Source organism: Phaseolus vulgaris, chromosome 3 (genome assembly GCF_051622355.1).
Source record: "Phaseolus vulgaris cultivar YP4 chromosome 3, ASM5162235v1, whole genome shotgun sequence".
NCBI lineage: Eukaryota > Viridiplantae > Streptophyta > Magnoliopsida > Fabales > Fabaceae > Phaseolus > Phaseolus vulgaris.
The window spans coordinates 9,892,922-9,908,112 of record NC_143500.1 but is presented as its reverse complement, the minus strand read 5'-3'; the positions used below and the strand labels follow the sequence as shown (position 1 = coordinate 9,908,112).

The 15,191-nt window shown below is 34.5% G+C and overlaps 3 protein-coding genes and 1 non-coding gene across 12 annotated transcripts; 1 reads left to right on the top strand and 3 right to left on the bottom strand.

Moving 5' to 3' along the window:
* The first annotated feature begins 776 nt into the window (after window positions 1-776).
* LOC137806520 (magnesium-chelatase subunit ChlI, chloroplastic) lies at window positions 777-3,318 on the top strand. The gene is made up of 3 exons (XM_068606705.2): window positions 777-1,011; window positions 1,102-1,205; window positions 1,941-3,318. The coding sequence occupies exons 1-3, from the start codon at window positions 915-917 to the stop codon at window positions 2,994-2,996; spliced, it is 1,257 nt and encodes a 418-aa protein (XP_068462806.1). The 5' UTR covers window positions 777-914; the 3' UTR covers window positions 2,997-3,318.
* Window positions 3,319-4,324: 1,006 nt separating this feature from the next.
* Window positions 4,325-7,109, bottom strand: LOC137806518 (nudix hydrolase 15, mitochondrial). The gene is made up of 4 exons (XM_068606698.2): window positions 6,075-7,109; window positions 5,808-5,950; window positions 4,737-4,856; window positions 4,325-4,656 (listed from the first exon to the last, which is right to left on the bottom strand). Exons 1-4 carry the CDS (start codon window positions 6,448-6,450, stop codon window positions 4,432-4,434), a joined length of 864 nt encoding a protein of 287 aa, XP_068462799.1. The 5' UTR covers window positions 6,451-7,109; the 3' UTR covers window positions 4,325-4,431.
* Window positions 7,110-7,164: 55 nt separating this feature from the next.
* LOC137806519 (protein IQ-DOMAIN 9) lies at window positions 7,165-14,047 on the bottom strand. 9 transcript variants are annotated; one of them, XM_068606704.2, is made up of 8 exons: window positions 13,804-14,047; window positions 13,622-13,668; window positions 13,397-13,480; window positions 12,306-12,418; window positions 11,462-11,593; window positions 11,044-11,271; window positions 7,946-8,059; window positions 7,165-7,854 (listed from the first exon to the last, which is right to left on the bottom strand). In XM_068606704.2, the coding sequence occupies exons 4-8, from the start codon at window positions 12,378-12,380 to the stop codon at window positions 7,546-7,548; spliced, it is 858 nt and encodes a 285-aa protein (XP_068462805.1). In that variant the 5' UTR covers window positions 12,381-12,418; window positions 13,397-13,480; window positions 13,622-13,668; window positions 13,804-14,047; the 3' UTR covers window positions 7,165-7,545. The 9 variants fall into 9 exon arrangements, 7 of the variants coding, with proteins under 7 accessions (XP_068462805.1, XP_068462801.1, XP_068462803.1 ...); XM_068606700.2 differs by having other exon boundaries at window positions 13,416-13,480; window positions 13,804-13,964; XM_068606702.2 differs by lacking the exon at window positions 13,804-14,047 and having other exon boundaries at window positions 13,416-13,480; window positions 13,622-13,762.
* On the bottom strand, window positions 14,041-14,114 carry TRNAI-UAU (transfer RNA isoleucine (anticodon UAU)). Its single transcript has one exon. It is a non-coding gene; the product is annotated as a tRNA-Ile (tRNA).
* Between the last annotated feature and the right edge of the window lie 1,077 nt (window positions 14,115-15,191).

The window sequence follows — 15,191 nt, the reverse complement described above, 5'->3', positions numbered from 1 at the left end:
TAAGAATTGAATGACTGGATTCAGATCTTCAAAAAGAATTGACAAGAATAACAGCTTTATTTTATTTATATTTTATACATATTTATTTATAAATAAGAAAAATGCATCTATTTAATATAAGTATTTCTTAATTTTTAATGTATATATATAATTAGAGAAAAATAATTTATACAGTTAATAAAAATGTATAATTGAAATGAAAATATTATTATGTAAAGTCATGTAATAAAATCTCATTAATTTCTTTTATTAGATGAAAATATTTTACATATAAATTTATGTAATATATTTATTTGTATAATTATAATAAAAATACTTTATATAATAAATGTTTTTAAAATTTAAAATAAAATAATGACATGTAAATTATCTAAAAACTAAACATTAAAGTTTTATTTTGTATTAGAGTAGAAAAGGTCATATTAAAAAATTACATAATTTGTATAAATTACATAAAACAAATAAAAATAAACAAAATATTACAAATTTACATATTAAATTTAAAATTTAGTTAATACATCAAATATTTTATTATTATTATAAAAAATGGATAAAATTTCAGAAAGTAATATGTAAAGTATTTATAGAAATATATAGTTTAAACAAAATATGTGTGAGTAAAAGTTTCCCCATTTAAGTGCGAAACTAACGTTAATTTTGAACAACTTCGCTTTAGTTAATGTAGGTGTCGGGTGGTACAAAAATATAGTTAATAATTTAAATTTAATTTGATTGAAAAATATTATTATGAATATCTGAATGAGTAAATGGTGCATGTGCTATTTTTGTAAATAGGACAAAAGCAAGATATGAAAAGTGACTAAGAGTATCTTTGTTGAATGAAATCTTGGTAACCGCAAAGCAAGGTAACACAAAGGAAGAAGAAGAAGAAGAAGGCGCATACAAACAAAACAATGGCGTCCACGTTTGGAACTTCTTCAATTGCCCTTCTCCATTCTTCAATCCACTCTTCTCAATCCCTTCCCACTAATTCGCTCTCCCAAACCACTGGTACCTACATCGTCTCATCCCCACCTTTGTTTTTGGTGTAACTGTGATGTGATTTTGAACGGTTGTTTTGTTTCTTTTCTGGTTTTTCAGTGCAGATATTTGGGCCCAAGTTTTGCGGCGGAACTGCCGTCAAGGGAAGGTCTCCGTTCCCAGTTGCGAGTGCCGTTGCAGCTCAAGTTAACGGTTCAGAACAGGTGTGTTAAGGATGTTTTCTTCCCAGGAAACTAAATGTTTTATATTTGGAGTGATTGTTAGCAAAGCATACATTAGGGACATAGTCTTAGGAGCATTGTATCTTTGTTTCTATTGAATTTGCACATACAAGGTGTGATTGGACAAGGGATGAAATCTCAAATGAGGGAAAGGTTAGGGCAATGGGGCTTATACTGTATGTAGCCTTAGGTTTTACTCAGTCATTTTTGCTCCTCATCCTTAACTTTAGTACTATATAAAGTCTGTAAGGTATAATAAATATACAGTTGCAATTATGTAAATCCAAATTAAGAACATTCTTCTCGGGCAATGACATCACTAAAACAAAGTAAGATTTTTGTAAATCGTTATCATTATAAATAATTTCTTGTAGTTTATAAATATGAATAGTGCCAATCTCATTTCTTTCTTGAAGGTATCCATGAAACGGACAATTTCTGTTTTTTGTTCATCAAGGGGCAATGATTTGATGTTTCTATTATACATGCTTTTATGCTCATATATAGTACTGGATTTGCATAACTTTTGTAAAGTGTCGGACACTTCATCAATCAATATTTATCTCTGAAGCAAATGAAAGTATCTGTGCTTCAATTTGGTTGATGATGTAAAATTCTTTACGCTTTATGTGTTCCAAAATTTGGCCCTTTTATTATGTGGTTCCTTTTTTTGGTTTTCCGTTTTGATGACATCTCAAGTCTGTAAACTTAACCCAGGCTCAGAAGATTGCTTTTACTGAAAGCCAGAGGCCAGTTTATCCATTTTCTGCTATAGTGGGACAGGACGAGATGAAGCTTTGTCTTCTCCTAAATGTGATTGATCCCAAGATTGGAGGTGTAATGATTATGGGGGATAGGGGAACAGGGAAATCTACAACTGTTAGATCATTGGTTGATTTGCTTCCTGAAATAAAGGTTGTTGCTGGTGACCCGTATAATTCAGACCCCGAAGATCCAGAATTCATGAGTGTTGAAGTGAGAGCGCGTGTGTTGAAAGGAGAGCAGCTTCGGGTTGTCTTCTCCAAAATCAACATGGTGGATTTGCCACTGGGAGCGACAGAAGATAGAGTCTGCGGGACAATTGACATTGAGAAGGCTCTCACTGAGGGTGTAAAGGCCTTTGAACCAGGCCTTCTGGCCAAAGCTAATAGGGGAATTCTGTATGTTGATGAAGTTAACCTTTTGGATGATCACTTAGTTGATGTATTGTTGGATTCTGCAGCATCAGGTTGGAACACGGTTGAGAGAGAGGGCATTTCAGTCTCGCATCCTGCTAGGTTTATCCTAATTGGTTCAGGCAACCCTGAAGAAGGAGAACTTAGGCCACAGCTGCTGGATAGGTTTGGAATGCATGCTCAAGTAGGGACTGTGAGGGATGCTGAGCTAAGGGTCAAGATTGTGGAGGAGAGAGCTTGTTTTGACAAAAACTCGACAGGATTTCGACATTCTTACAAGGCTGAGCAGGAAAAGCTCCAGCAAGTAATTGCCTTAGCACGGAGTTTTCTTCCTTCTGTACAAATTGATCATGATCTTAAGGTAAAAATCTCCAAGGTTTGTGCCGAGTTGAATGTGGATGGATTAAGAGGAGACATAGTGACAAACAGAGCTGCAAAAGCTCTTGCTGCCCTCAAGGGGAATGACAAAGTAAGTGCAGAGGATATTGCCACAGTCATCCCCAACTGCTTGAGGCACCGTCTTCGAAAGGATCCCTTGGAATCGATAGATTCAGGTCTACTTGTCCTGGAGAAATTTTACGAGGTTTTCCGTCGCTGAACGTGGTATAATATAACATGGTCTGTCTTTTCTGGTGTTTTTTCAATATTTTACCACTAAGTCTTTTACATTTTAGCCTTTTCCGTGGGGATTTTCATTTTCCTTGAAATTAGAAGGAGATTCAGAAATCCTGTGTACAAATAAAATTCCAGGTCTTTTGCATTGTACGGTGTGAGGATTTATAGTTTCTTCTGAATCTGGAATGTACTGAGTAAGAGTGGTACTTCCCATCAATTTCTGAACCGAACATTCAGAAATAAAATGAAGTTCTCTTTTAGCTTTGAATACAGTAGTATTTTGCTAAATTTTTAGCATTATGAAATGTTTTGTCCACTCATCTAAATGTGTACATACCAATATAAATTATCTGACAAGATATTTTTGCATATACCTGCTTTAATGAAACACACCCGTCACACTGAATGTTTCTGTTTGTACCGTTGTATGGTACATATCAACAAGCATCTATGTAGTCATCTGCCATTTACTAAACTTTGGAAACAGTAGAATTGTAGGAAGACAATTCATTTCAACTAAAAATCTATAGATGGTAAATGCCACGTGGCTCCTCCCTTGAATAATTTTAATTCAACTAACTATCAAGTCAAAAACATGTGGCAACTTTGCTCTTGTATATATCAGTGGGGACCCAACAACTGAGTCTGAGGTAATATAAGAAAAGACCAAGAGTTTTGTTAGGGTCCTGCAACTCTCTGAGAAGGACAAAGTTCAGACTCAGGAAGAGTAACTCCGGCAAAGTCTTAACAGCAATCTTAAATTTAAGACACAAGTATAACTCTTAAAAGGAGTCTTAAATTTAAGACACAAGTCTTAACTTTAAAATTTAGAATTTATAATATGCTGATGTGACTTGATGAAAGTTATAAATTTAAGACGAAAGGTTTTAAAAAAGTCTTCTCAATGAAACATGCTAATGAAACATGAGAATCTTAAAATTAGGAAATGGACCTTATGACTGAGTTTTAAAAATGAAAAAACAACTTTTCATGTCAACAATATTTCAAGAGCACCAATTTCAGAGGAAAAATAATTTTCCAAACATTCAAACCTGACATTGTGAATTTTTATAAGACTCCTTTATTGCTTAAATTGATGTGGTATGAGACTTTTAAAGCAGAAAAAAAAAATCTTATCACTCTCTTGTGTTGTAAATGTTCTTAGAGAACTAAGGTAAAAACAAGTTACTGATCACTAAATGCATCCAGGACTTCTTGACGCTATTTTAAGTGATTCAATTTCCGCAAGTCTCAACTTTATGATGTATTAACAAGGAATATGAATTCCAAGTGATGCCATGTACTTCTTCCTTTCTTAGTAAATATAAACACTTGCTATAGATTCCAGAACTCTGTTATGAATATTTTGCATTATTAAGAACAGATGTAAAGGATAAAAAATACAGAAAAATATGAACTCAAGGCATTGTAGTATCATTTGATACATTCTGTGGAACCTTGAATTTAGGATTCTGCTCCACGAAAGCTGGTGGGCGTTGGTACACAACTGATGCAGCCCTTATCAAGATCCCAGCAGTTAAACCCCATATAAGGTATTTTTTATGCCCAATACCATAGTCAAAGAAATGCAACAAAAACTTCTCTCCCATCCACTCCCTCTCCTCCTGCTTCCGATTTTCATCCTGGTTAAAGTGATGACATCAGATACGTGATATAAGAATGAAGATGAGAGGAGATCAAAATGAAAAGAATAAGCATGGACCTTGAGAAACATTTCCAAAGGTGCATCAAATACTGCTTCTACTTCAGCTGGATTTAGAACAGGTTTGAATGATTTCTTGTCATTAAGTATGGCAATGACGGGAACTACCCTTAGGAGATGCTACAAATAAAACAGTGACAAGTTAAAAGTACTGGAGGGAAATTTCCCATTCAACCCATATAATATGAAGCACATATGAAATGAAATAGACTAACAATGGGAGTTTAAACATTAACACAAATGTGATGATAAACATTTGTGTATGCAGTGTCACTCTAATAGGCAACATATACACTTCTGTTCATGTTTATCCTGCCTGGGCACAAATACTCTCGAAGAATGTTGGTTTATAAGTATATAATCCTTTTACATATCAAACATTGTCCAAGATTAAAGAATAAGAAGTTAAGAACTAATAAGACAATGAAGAGCCCTCAGCCACTTTTTTTTAGCATTTGCGTAGATACTGTGGACTCATTGAAAATCTTTAACCACTTCAATGATCTGCAAGAATACATGACTATATTTCTGCAATTTTCTTCAACGGGGAAGAAACAAAGGCCAAAACAAGTCACTCAATGTAACATTCCTTAGTTCTTACATTCATAAATATAGACAGTAAAGAAAGAATGCTCATCAGTTTGTCTTTCTCAGATACAAATTCCTAAAATAAGAAATGGACACAACTCTGAGTTATAACCCATCAAATATTAAGGAAGGGTATTTATCTTATAGCAAATCCATTCCTCTCTACATTTGTTCAAAATTTAGAAGAAAATACTCTGGTACATGGTAATATTAAAATTCACTTAATTCAGAGTTTTTTAGACCAAACGATCGTTCATAAACCATTAAGCCTCCATCTATCATCCTTTCACATGAACTATTTCATGAAACAAAGACCACGAAATAATATCAGCAAATTACAAGTTTAACATCAAAATTCCTAATCACAAATAATTGCTGAACACACAATTTGCTTCCACCCACAAGCAAGTCAAGACAGAGATCCATCTAAAGTTACACTAATCACTCAAGCTAGTGAAAAGTATGAAATAGAATACACAATACCTTAGACAAGAATGGTTGAAGAACAGTAACAACATTGACAAGTTCCGGGTCCAACCCAATTTCCTCCTTTGCCTCTCTTTTTGCAGTGTCCCCATCATCCTTATCCCCCTCCTCCGCTTTCCCACCAGGCAACGCCACCTCACCTGCAAAAACAACACATGAAACAAACAACTACCCCTCAATCCTCACAACCAAAATTGGATTTATTTTATAAAAAAAATTCAACACCATGAAAAGAAAAACGATAGAAACTTAGTTTAGACTGACCCGAGTGAGTAGAGAGCTGGGAAGAGCGCTTAGTGAGAATGACTCTTAGATCCCCATCATCCCCTTCAAAGAGGCAAATCAAAACCGCAGCTTTTTTGGGTCTGAACTTTTCTGGGTTTTGACCAACTGGGGTTGCTGCTTCTGGAAAACCCACCTGCGAAACAACCTTTCCACCACTTTCTTCAATGCGCTTCTCCATAATATCTTCAGGGAAAGACGGGGCCTTGTACTGGCGAAGGTGCTGTGCGAGGGTCAAAAGCCTCTGAGATCCTCCCATGCCTGCGTTGGAAGAAGAATCCATGATTTTGGAGATAGATGATGATGCTCTGGGTAATAAGGATCTTATTGTTGGTAATGTTCTCACAAAGGAAACCATATGGGTCACAGTTAAAAACAGAACCACCAACTACCCAATCTGTTTTATGCACACTCTGTTTTCAATAAGGTACAATGCATTTTTTTTAAGAAATTACTCAAAGTTGGACAACAAATGCGTGTATAGCATGAATCCCAATATTTTTTTTCTATGAAAATATATGTTTTCCTAAAATGTACTATGTTTATTTAACGTATGATCGTTATGATTTATGAAAGGGGAAATAAGTTGAGTCGTTGGTGGTATTTAATTGGCCGATTCTTTATTTGAGTGATAAGTAATAGTTTTTGTTGAGTGCCATGCTATATGAATAATAAATCAATAACCACTTTCACGGTCGATATGGACATAATCTCATGGTGTGCTTGCATGCTGTAAATTCAGGAAGAAATTTGCTTAAAAATTCTTTATTTTGTTATCTCCTTTGATGTAGTATTTTGCATTGAGGATATTTGGTTCAAATGAATTAATTATGTAAATGAGTTTTTCAAAAAAGTTATACATGTGTATGTCTATGCATTTCTTTTTCACTTTTGGTTGAACTTAAGATATCTCTTCCCAACTAATTCCTTCGACATTCATTTAATTGATAAGTGTAGTTAATGCGATTTTCTCGAGTTTGGCATGAACATAGATAGATACAAATAAAGGATGAACTGGTAAAGTGGAAAACAAAATTGTTACAGAATATTAATACAGTTGAAAACTGACATGTTTTGTTATCAATAAAATTAACCATCAAGAAATTAACAAGAGGATCACAACTTCAAAAATCTTTCTACAACAAACGAAGTGGGGAAAATGATCTGTAAATCTATCACTGAATATACAATATTGAAGATAATGAAAACCAATCAACAAATCACACAAATGCTGGTTTGTTGGTCCATTTTCTATCACTCGCATTCCTATGCACAAATTGGAAGCAATCCAATAAATAAAGGAAAACAGATTGCCTTTTTATCTTTAGACACACTGTAACTGTAAACACTTAAAAATCAATTTGACTGCTAATGTTAAGCTTGATGATATGCATGATTCTGTTCTTTGCATCAGCTTGAGTACTCATTGTTTTCCTTCCTGCACTGTTTTTTTCTATGTAGCAGGGTAAGACAATCTTCTTCTAGTTTTAGCAGTCCCTTTTAGATTACCTAAGGGTTTAGTCCCTTTAGCACTAGCTGAAGGAGTTTTAACTGAAACTGGTTGTTTTGATGTTGTTGATGATTTCTTATCCTTTTTAACTTTGCTTGACCTCTTATTTTGATCTTTCCTGGGGCTAATGGTTGCACTGGGGACACGGCTTTCCCAAGGGCGCACAGCAATCCAGCGGTCCTTCCAGCTCCAACTCCAACTAGCTTTGCCAAGTTCATAATTGCCTAGACCTTGGCTACAGTTGGCCCTCCACTGTGTTTTTCATAAGATATGCATATGATTTTCAGTAGAACCAAGGGAAACAAGGTTGTGTGACTACTACTCATTAATAAGATTAACCTACCTGATGAGAGAACGCATATGCCATGGTTCTTTCCCGCTTAACTGCTGCTTCTTCTCTAAGGTGTAACCTTGCAATGGTTTCCTCCATGGTTTCAGAGCCACCACACCATTCCACCTGTCATTTGTTTAAACTGTTGGTCAAGAAAAGGGTGACTGAAGAGGGTTCTATCCAATTCTTGTATCTGGTGAAATTATTGCACCACTATTAAAAGGTCAACGATAAGAGATTTCAAGCATTTCATCTTTAATTGAATAGCAAAAACTAATATCTGGAATCTGATTTCAATCAAGTACACATGTTTTAGGATATCTCGTTAAGAATTTCAACTTAGTAGTATAGAAAACAGAAGAGGAAGTTTCTACAAAGATAGAAATGCATTTCATGATATCTAATACAATAAGATAGGAGCCTCTTCTTAAGCAGAAGCGTATTTCTTAACTAAAATTCAACTATTGGCTCTACAGGAAATAAACAACTTCATATTGAAGATTCAGTCAGAGGAAATGAGTGAAACGTCATAACAGTTGTAAGTAAGGGTATGTTTGTTATGTCCAAAGATTTTTGCACATGCCTTCAATGTCTAAACCTCTCACATGTGGAGACTCTCCACTCAGGACACTGTTTCAATCACTTAATGCATTTGGCCATTTACTGATCACATAGAAAACTATAAAGAGATCTTTAAAATAATTCCACATATATACATATTTGAAACAGAGAAGCCAATGAAAACATAAATATACATATGGCTATTGATATATAATCATGATTCATAGGAGTGGAAAGAGTGATCTGTTTTGTTTACAGCAAGCAGGAATTTGACTGGCCAAAAATAATTACCTTTAATTCTAGTTTTAAATATCATTTATAGCATAATTCTAATTTTGAATGTCATTTATAGCATAGCAGTTATCAGGAAACAAATGTAAATTTGAGAAGTTTATTATGAGACTATTTAGAGACATTGTACTCTCCATTTAAAAATGTAACAAAAAAAGATATATTCTCTGTTTACAAATTGGCATCAGAACTATGACCAATGTAACCAATCATCTGTCAATGCCCCGATTAAAAAAGATAACAAACTACGACAATTGGAACATCCAAACAAAAGCCCTTTTGGATCTCAAGATGCTTGGGAGGTGGTTCAAGAAGGTTTTGAAGAATAGGAAAATACCACGGGATACTCGACGACCAAAAACAAAATGTTGAAAGTGATACGATCGACAGATAAAGCAACTTTGTACATATTGTCGAGCTGTTGATTAGTCAACTTTTGAGAAGATTGTTGGTGCATCAACATCAAAGGAAGCGTGGGACATTTTGGAAAAAGTGTTCAAGGGTGTCAACCAAGTTAAAGCACCTTCAAAATCTACAAGGTGAGTTAGAGGCCACGAAGATGAAAGATTCGGAAGATGTACCTAGTTACATTACTCGTGCGCAAACGATAGCCAATAAACTCTAACGCAATGGAGAAACTCTCACGGATGCAAGGGTTATGGAAAACATTATTTGGTGTTGTATGTGCAATCGAGGAGTCAAGAAATTTGGATAAAATGACCATTGATGATTTTGCAGGTTCTCTTGAAGCACATGAACAACGAAAGAAGAAAAAGAAATAAGAAGTCTTGGAGGAAGCCTTACAAACAAGGATGACCATCAAGGAAGACAAGGTGATGTATGTGCAACATGATCGAGGAAAAGGATGTGAACACGAAGGTCGCAATTTTGGTGGCAACGGAGGTTGTGGTCGTGGAAACAATAATGAAGAGACAAATGAATTAGCAAAACTGGCGTGGATGAGGCCACAGTCGTGGAAGAGGTGGTCGTTCAAATTGTCCAAATGTTGAATGTTACAATATCGGAAAATATGGACACTACGCAAAGGATTGCTATGTCGAGAAGAAAGTAGAAGAAAGTGAAAATTTGGTTGAGGAAGATGAGACAAAAGATGAAGGGATTCTCATGATGACAAATAATGACATGGTATGGTATTTGGACACTGGTGCTAGTAATCATATGTGTGGGCACAAACACCTCTTTGTTAATATACAAGAGATTGAAGATGGACATGTATCTTTTGGAGACTCAATGAAGGTTCTAGTGAAAGGCCGAGAAAATATATTTTTTTCCCAAAAGAACGGAAAAGAAGGTACAATGTAGGACGTTTATTATGTACCTGCCTTAAAAAGTAATATTCTTAGTATGAGACTATTATTGGAGAAAAGTTGTTTGATTTTCATGAAAAACCAGATGTTACACTTGAAGGACAAAAATGGACGAGTGCTCGCATACGTGGAGATGGCAAAGAATTGGGTGTTCAAACTTAACTCAAAGAATATACAAGAGAGGTGTTTGCAAGTCAACATGAGGACAAAGCATGGTTATGACATTTACGATTTGGACACTTACATTACGACGAGCTAAAAGAGTTAGCAAACAAGAAAATGGCTCATGGGTTACCGAACATGGACTACATCAAGAAATTTTGTGAAGGTTGTGTACTTGGTAAGCAAGTAAGGACAAATTTTCAGAAGAAGGCAGATATCGTGCAAGGAGATCTCTTGAGCTTACTCATACCAACATATGTGGCTTAATCACTCCCAGGTCTGTTAGCGAGAAGAGGTGTTTCATTTTTTTATTGACGAAGACTTGGGTTTATTTTTTGAAAGAAAAATCAGAAACATTTGAAGTGTTCAAAAAATTCAAGGTGATGGTGGAGAAGAGAACCAATTCAAGGCTTTACGGTAGGTGGAGAATACATGTCAATCGCTTTCACAAACTATTGTAAGGAACAAGGTATCAAAAGATTCCTGACAGCACCATATTCACCACAGCAAAATGGCGTCACGAAAAGGAAAAATTGAAGTCATTTATAGCATAACAGTTATCAGGAAACAAATGTGAATTTGAGAAGTCTATTGTGAGACTATTTAGAGACATTGTACTCTCCATTTGAAAATGCAACAAAAATAAAAACATTTTCTGTTCACATGATCAACAAACTGACAACAGTTTGAGAAAAAAAAATCCATTATACGATCACTGAAATTTTTTTAGCTGTACAAGCCAGCACACCATGAAGCAGGGAAGTTTACCTCCAGGTCATGAATCTTGGCCTCTAGTTTTAGTTGAGAACGTAGTTTCTGCCGCTTGAGCCTGTCTTCTGTCACCATACATATTCGACGAGCTCTAATCTCAGCCTGTATCTTGCTCCATGAATGAAGATGAGTTACAGTTGTACTAGCTTGTTTTTGAACAGAGCAACCTTGAGTCAGGGTTTTCAGTTTTGTGAATCCTCTCAAGCGACGTAAATATTTTCTAGCCTGTTGGATTGAAAAGTCAGCATCATAAAACAAAATCAGAATCTTTGCACATAAGTAATGCATACATGATACACACATCTGTCAGCAATAAATAATGTCATAACATAAATGGTATGCATGTAAGAAAATAGCACAAGGAAGTTAGGTTTGACTTGGTTTGTCTCTTTATGAATTTTTCACTTTGGCATACCTTATAAGCTCTGAATGCTGTTTGGATCCTTGTTGCAGCTATAGTTTCGATTGATACTCCAGCTGACTCTAGAATTTCGCTTTTAATGCCATTTGCTAAACCATTGGACTTTTTCCCTTTATAAATCTTAGTCTGAAACACAATTAATTTCCATGAATCCCTATCTCAAAATGTAAGAATATTTGCGGGGATTTTAGGAGATAACAACCCTCAAACAAAATAAATACAACATATTCTAACAAATGACGTTGCTGCAGCCTAAAGAAAAAAATAAATAAACAGGAAATTAAGCGGTGGTTATAAACAATAACAAATGCTGCTCATGATGCCAGACTCAAGATAAAACTTCAAATTCTAGAAGTACTGTTTGATTAGCCGAGTGGCTTCAACTGATACAAGTTAACTGACCCCAGAAAGTGAAATAAGGGTTGGTTCTTGTTGTTGCAATAGTTTACAGGTATATTGCGTTCCCAAACTTTGAATTACTTAATGTAGAACAAATCTAAACTTTGCCTTTCAATTTATATCAACAAAGTATTTTGAATTGACAAAATGTCGGTTATTTCAATTCTTGGACGATGACTAACTAACTAGGGTCTAAAGATAACTTACTCACAGTTCAATCCCTTATAGCAATGAGCAGTCACTCTCCAAATCACAAAATCTTAACTGCTAAAATAAGGCATACGTCATACTGCATGATCAAGATAAATTACCTTCAAAGCATTCAAAAAGATTTATTTTTTTCTGGAAAATAATGAAACTAAAAGAGGTTTACAATGAACTTTTCATTCTCATTAATCCATGAAAAATTCAGTCCAAGAAGACGGATAATGTATTGTACCTTTACTTTCTTTGATCTTCCTTCTTTTGATTTTCTTGAGCTAATCATTGACTTAAACCAATCACCCGAACCCATTCTTGATGTCAAGTAGCTTCTTTCAAACTAACATAACCCTGGCAATATAAAAATATTAGCACAACATTACACATAAAGATTTTGCACCTTGTTCATAAACAGAAGAGCAAAACTGTTGTAGTTGCAGTGATTTGTCCCCATTGGTTCTTTTTCTTTATCCAAATACCTAACTGTAAACATTAGACCTATTTCTTCAAACATTTGTCTCTTCTAGATTATATTCCGTGGAAGTAATTTATAATCAAGCTCAATATATATTATTAGTGTAGAATTCTTCATCCATGAAACATTATATGATATCATTCATCGAATTCATTGAGAAAGATAGGAATAATGAAATATTGGGATATAGGAAATGAATACTAGGATTTTAAGGTGAATGGTGCAAGTAAAATGTTGGGAATTTAGTATTTTAAGGTTGTAGGGTATTTTTCCCTCGATCTCTTCTTCCCTCCTTCCCTTATCACTGAACTACATCACCATATAACCACTACTATTATGCTTATGCTAAGAAGAACTTTGGTCATACAACCAGAATGGAAACAAATTTACCACCACTGGTCTTGATAGTCACTGTACAGCTGAATTTTATCAGCAATAACAAGAAGATCAGAGACCGAACATTTTGAACAAAACTACAGTTATTATTAGTCTGATATTTAGTTGACGCATAAAAACCGTGTATTCCCTCATTCCGTTTGTAGAAATAAACAAATCCCAACAATAATCTCCCAGCCAACTGAAATTCATAATAAAACAACCAAATGATTTTCCTTCCACATCAGACTCACAAGCAGCAGAAAAAAAGGATCATCAACTAAAGCACTAAAATACTTAAAAAATGAATGAATGAATGAAAAAAGGAGAGTATATGCTTGGTTGCCTAGCAAGCAAACCAAAACACCAAAAAATGTCAAAATCCATCTGGGTCTAGCAACACACCCAACACGACACCCAGAATCACGTTTATGAATCCAGAAAATGGACCAAACAGTGTAAGAACAAACAAAAAGCACCTGAGGGTGGATGGCATACCAGAGAACAAGGGGAGTGGTGTCCAAGGCAACCCCTTTTCCTCACTTGGGCAACAAGATTTCTGGCTGGAAAAAAGAAGTGGGGAACACTAATATCAGCATAGATGTAAAGATGAAGGAAATATAAAAGGGAACAAAAAGTAGGTGTTGAATATGGATAATGGAATGCCACAAGAGAAAAAAAAATCTCTCTTTTCTCTGTCTTACTCAATCAAAGGCTCAACAAACGCATATAAACGCCACAAGGCCCACATCTGAAAAAGAAATGAAAAAATGAACATTGGCGTGCAGTTTAGTCTGACAGATAGAGTATTACATGACACGGTAGCATTTTGGAGAAATTCAACAACGGAGGCTACAGCTACAGTTATAACGACAGCAGAACAAACCGTGTAAACAGGATCTTGACGTTGACTGTGGTGGTGCTTTTTTGGCATTGTTTTCTATTGATGAACATGAATTTGCAAAAGTAATTTTTTTCATCTTTTGGGATGAAGACGAACACATTGATGCTGACCTTTGACTTCGTATCAACAAAAAGAATTGTTATAATATGGAAATTTTATCTCCTCAATTTGCAGTTCCATAAAATTTAGAAGATTAAGACACTAAAAACTGACTTGGTTTGGTCCCAGCGAGGCTCGAACTCGCGACCTTCGGCTCATAAGACCAACGCTCTAACCAACTGAGCTACGGGACCACATTGATTATTACAATTTTAGGTTTTTTCTGTCACAACATGAGACTCACATAATTCTAATATGCCATTGAAGGATTCAATTATTAATTTTGGGTATTCGAAATGTCAAATCTAGGTATAAAAAAAGTTTCTATAGGACAGCTGTACTTTGAAATGACTCATGAAAATCCATTTTGTAGACTTTGAGGTTTAGCTATAAGTATGATCCCTACTCGTGGCATTCAAGTTTAGCTATAAGTACGATCCCTACTCGTCGCATTCATGTGATAATAATCTAACCTTATATGTTTTAATTTATTTATTTTTTTATTCAATCGCTGAAAAAAAATCGTATAAGCAATTTTAATATGATAATTATTAAAAATTATCATAATTATTCGTATATATAATACATGTCAAAAAAATATCATATTTTTTTTAAATATGACATTTAGAAATGTGATTCTAAGATTTTTTCTGGCAAGGTGATAGATAAAGATTTTTGCCAAATTTGTTTTTATTGTCAAAAACAAAAATAAAGTTCGTATAAACACTGAAAAATATCGAAATGTCATATTGATATCGAAATGTTATATTGATACTTAAGTAATATTTCAAGGTGTATGGATTTGGAAGTTTGAAAGAGTTTTGATCTCATGATTGTCATATTTTTATGGAATATTTATTATCTATTGTCATACATAATGTTTTACCAAACAATGTAATTGCAAAGGGGTAGTAGAACTATATTCATTTTTTTTTACAATTATGTGACAAAAGTTTAAGTCAAATCAATATTGATAAACTTCAATCCCGCATCATTTAAATTCTTTTCCACTTGGAAATGTTATTCTCTCCTATTTTTGTTTTTACAATCATGGTTCACTTAACTTGTCATGTAGTTGGTGGGGCAAAACTTGGAAGTCCAATATATTATTGTTGGATGTATCTCATAGAAAGGTAAATGTTTCTGGCCCACCTTTGTTTTTTTAAGTGTAAATTTTGATTATCCTAATTGCAAAAACATTTTATAGATATCGAGACACTTAAAATCATATGTTTGAAACAAAGCACAAGCTAGAGGTTCTACTGCTGAGG

What these genes read in the sequence shown, in the direction of transcription:
- LOC137806519 (XM_068606704.2), bottom strand. Translation starts at nt 12,380, where the DNA reads ATGGGTTCGGGTGATTGGTTTAAGTCAATGATTAGCTCAAGAAAATCA. An exon ending in GAAGATCAAAGAAAGTAAAG is followed by an intron (nt 11,594 to 12,305) that starts GTACAATACATT and finishes ATTGTGTTTCAG; the next exon opens with ACTAAGATTTATAAAGGGAA. An exon ending in CATATGCGTTCTCTCATCAG is followed by an intron (nt 7,855 to 7,945) that starts GTAGGTTAATCT and finishes TGAAAAACACAG; the next exon opens with TGGAGGGCCAACTGTAGCCA.
- LOC137806520 (XM_068606705.2), top strand. Translation starts at nt 915, where the DNA reads ATGGCGTCCACGTTTGGAACTTCTTCAATTGCCCTTCTCCATTCTTCA. An exon ending in TTCGCTCTCCCAAACCACTG is followed by an intron (nt 1,012 to 1,101) that starts GTACCTACATCG and finishes CTGGTTTTTCAG; the next exon opens with TGCAGATATTTGGGCCCAAG. An exon ending in AAGTTAACGGTTCAGAACAG is followed by an intron (nt 1,206 to 1,940) that starts GTGTGTTAAGGA and finishes AACTTAACCCAG; the next exon opens with GCTCAGAAGATTGCTTTTAC.
- LOC137806518 (XM_068606698.2), bottom strand. Translation starts at nt 6,450, where the DNA reads ATGGTTTCCTTTGTGAGAACATTACCAACAATAAGATCCTTATTACCC. An exon ending in CCAGCTCTCTACTCACTCGG is followed by an intron (nt 5,951 to 6,074) that starts GTCAGTCTAAAC and finishes TTGTTTTTGCAG; the next exon opens with GTGAGGTGGCGTTGCCTGGT. An exon ending in TTCAACCATTCTTGTCTAAG is followed by an intron (nt 4,857 to 5,807) that starts GTATTGTGTATT and finishes TTTTATTTGTAG; the next exon opens with CATCTCCTAAGGGTAGTTCC.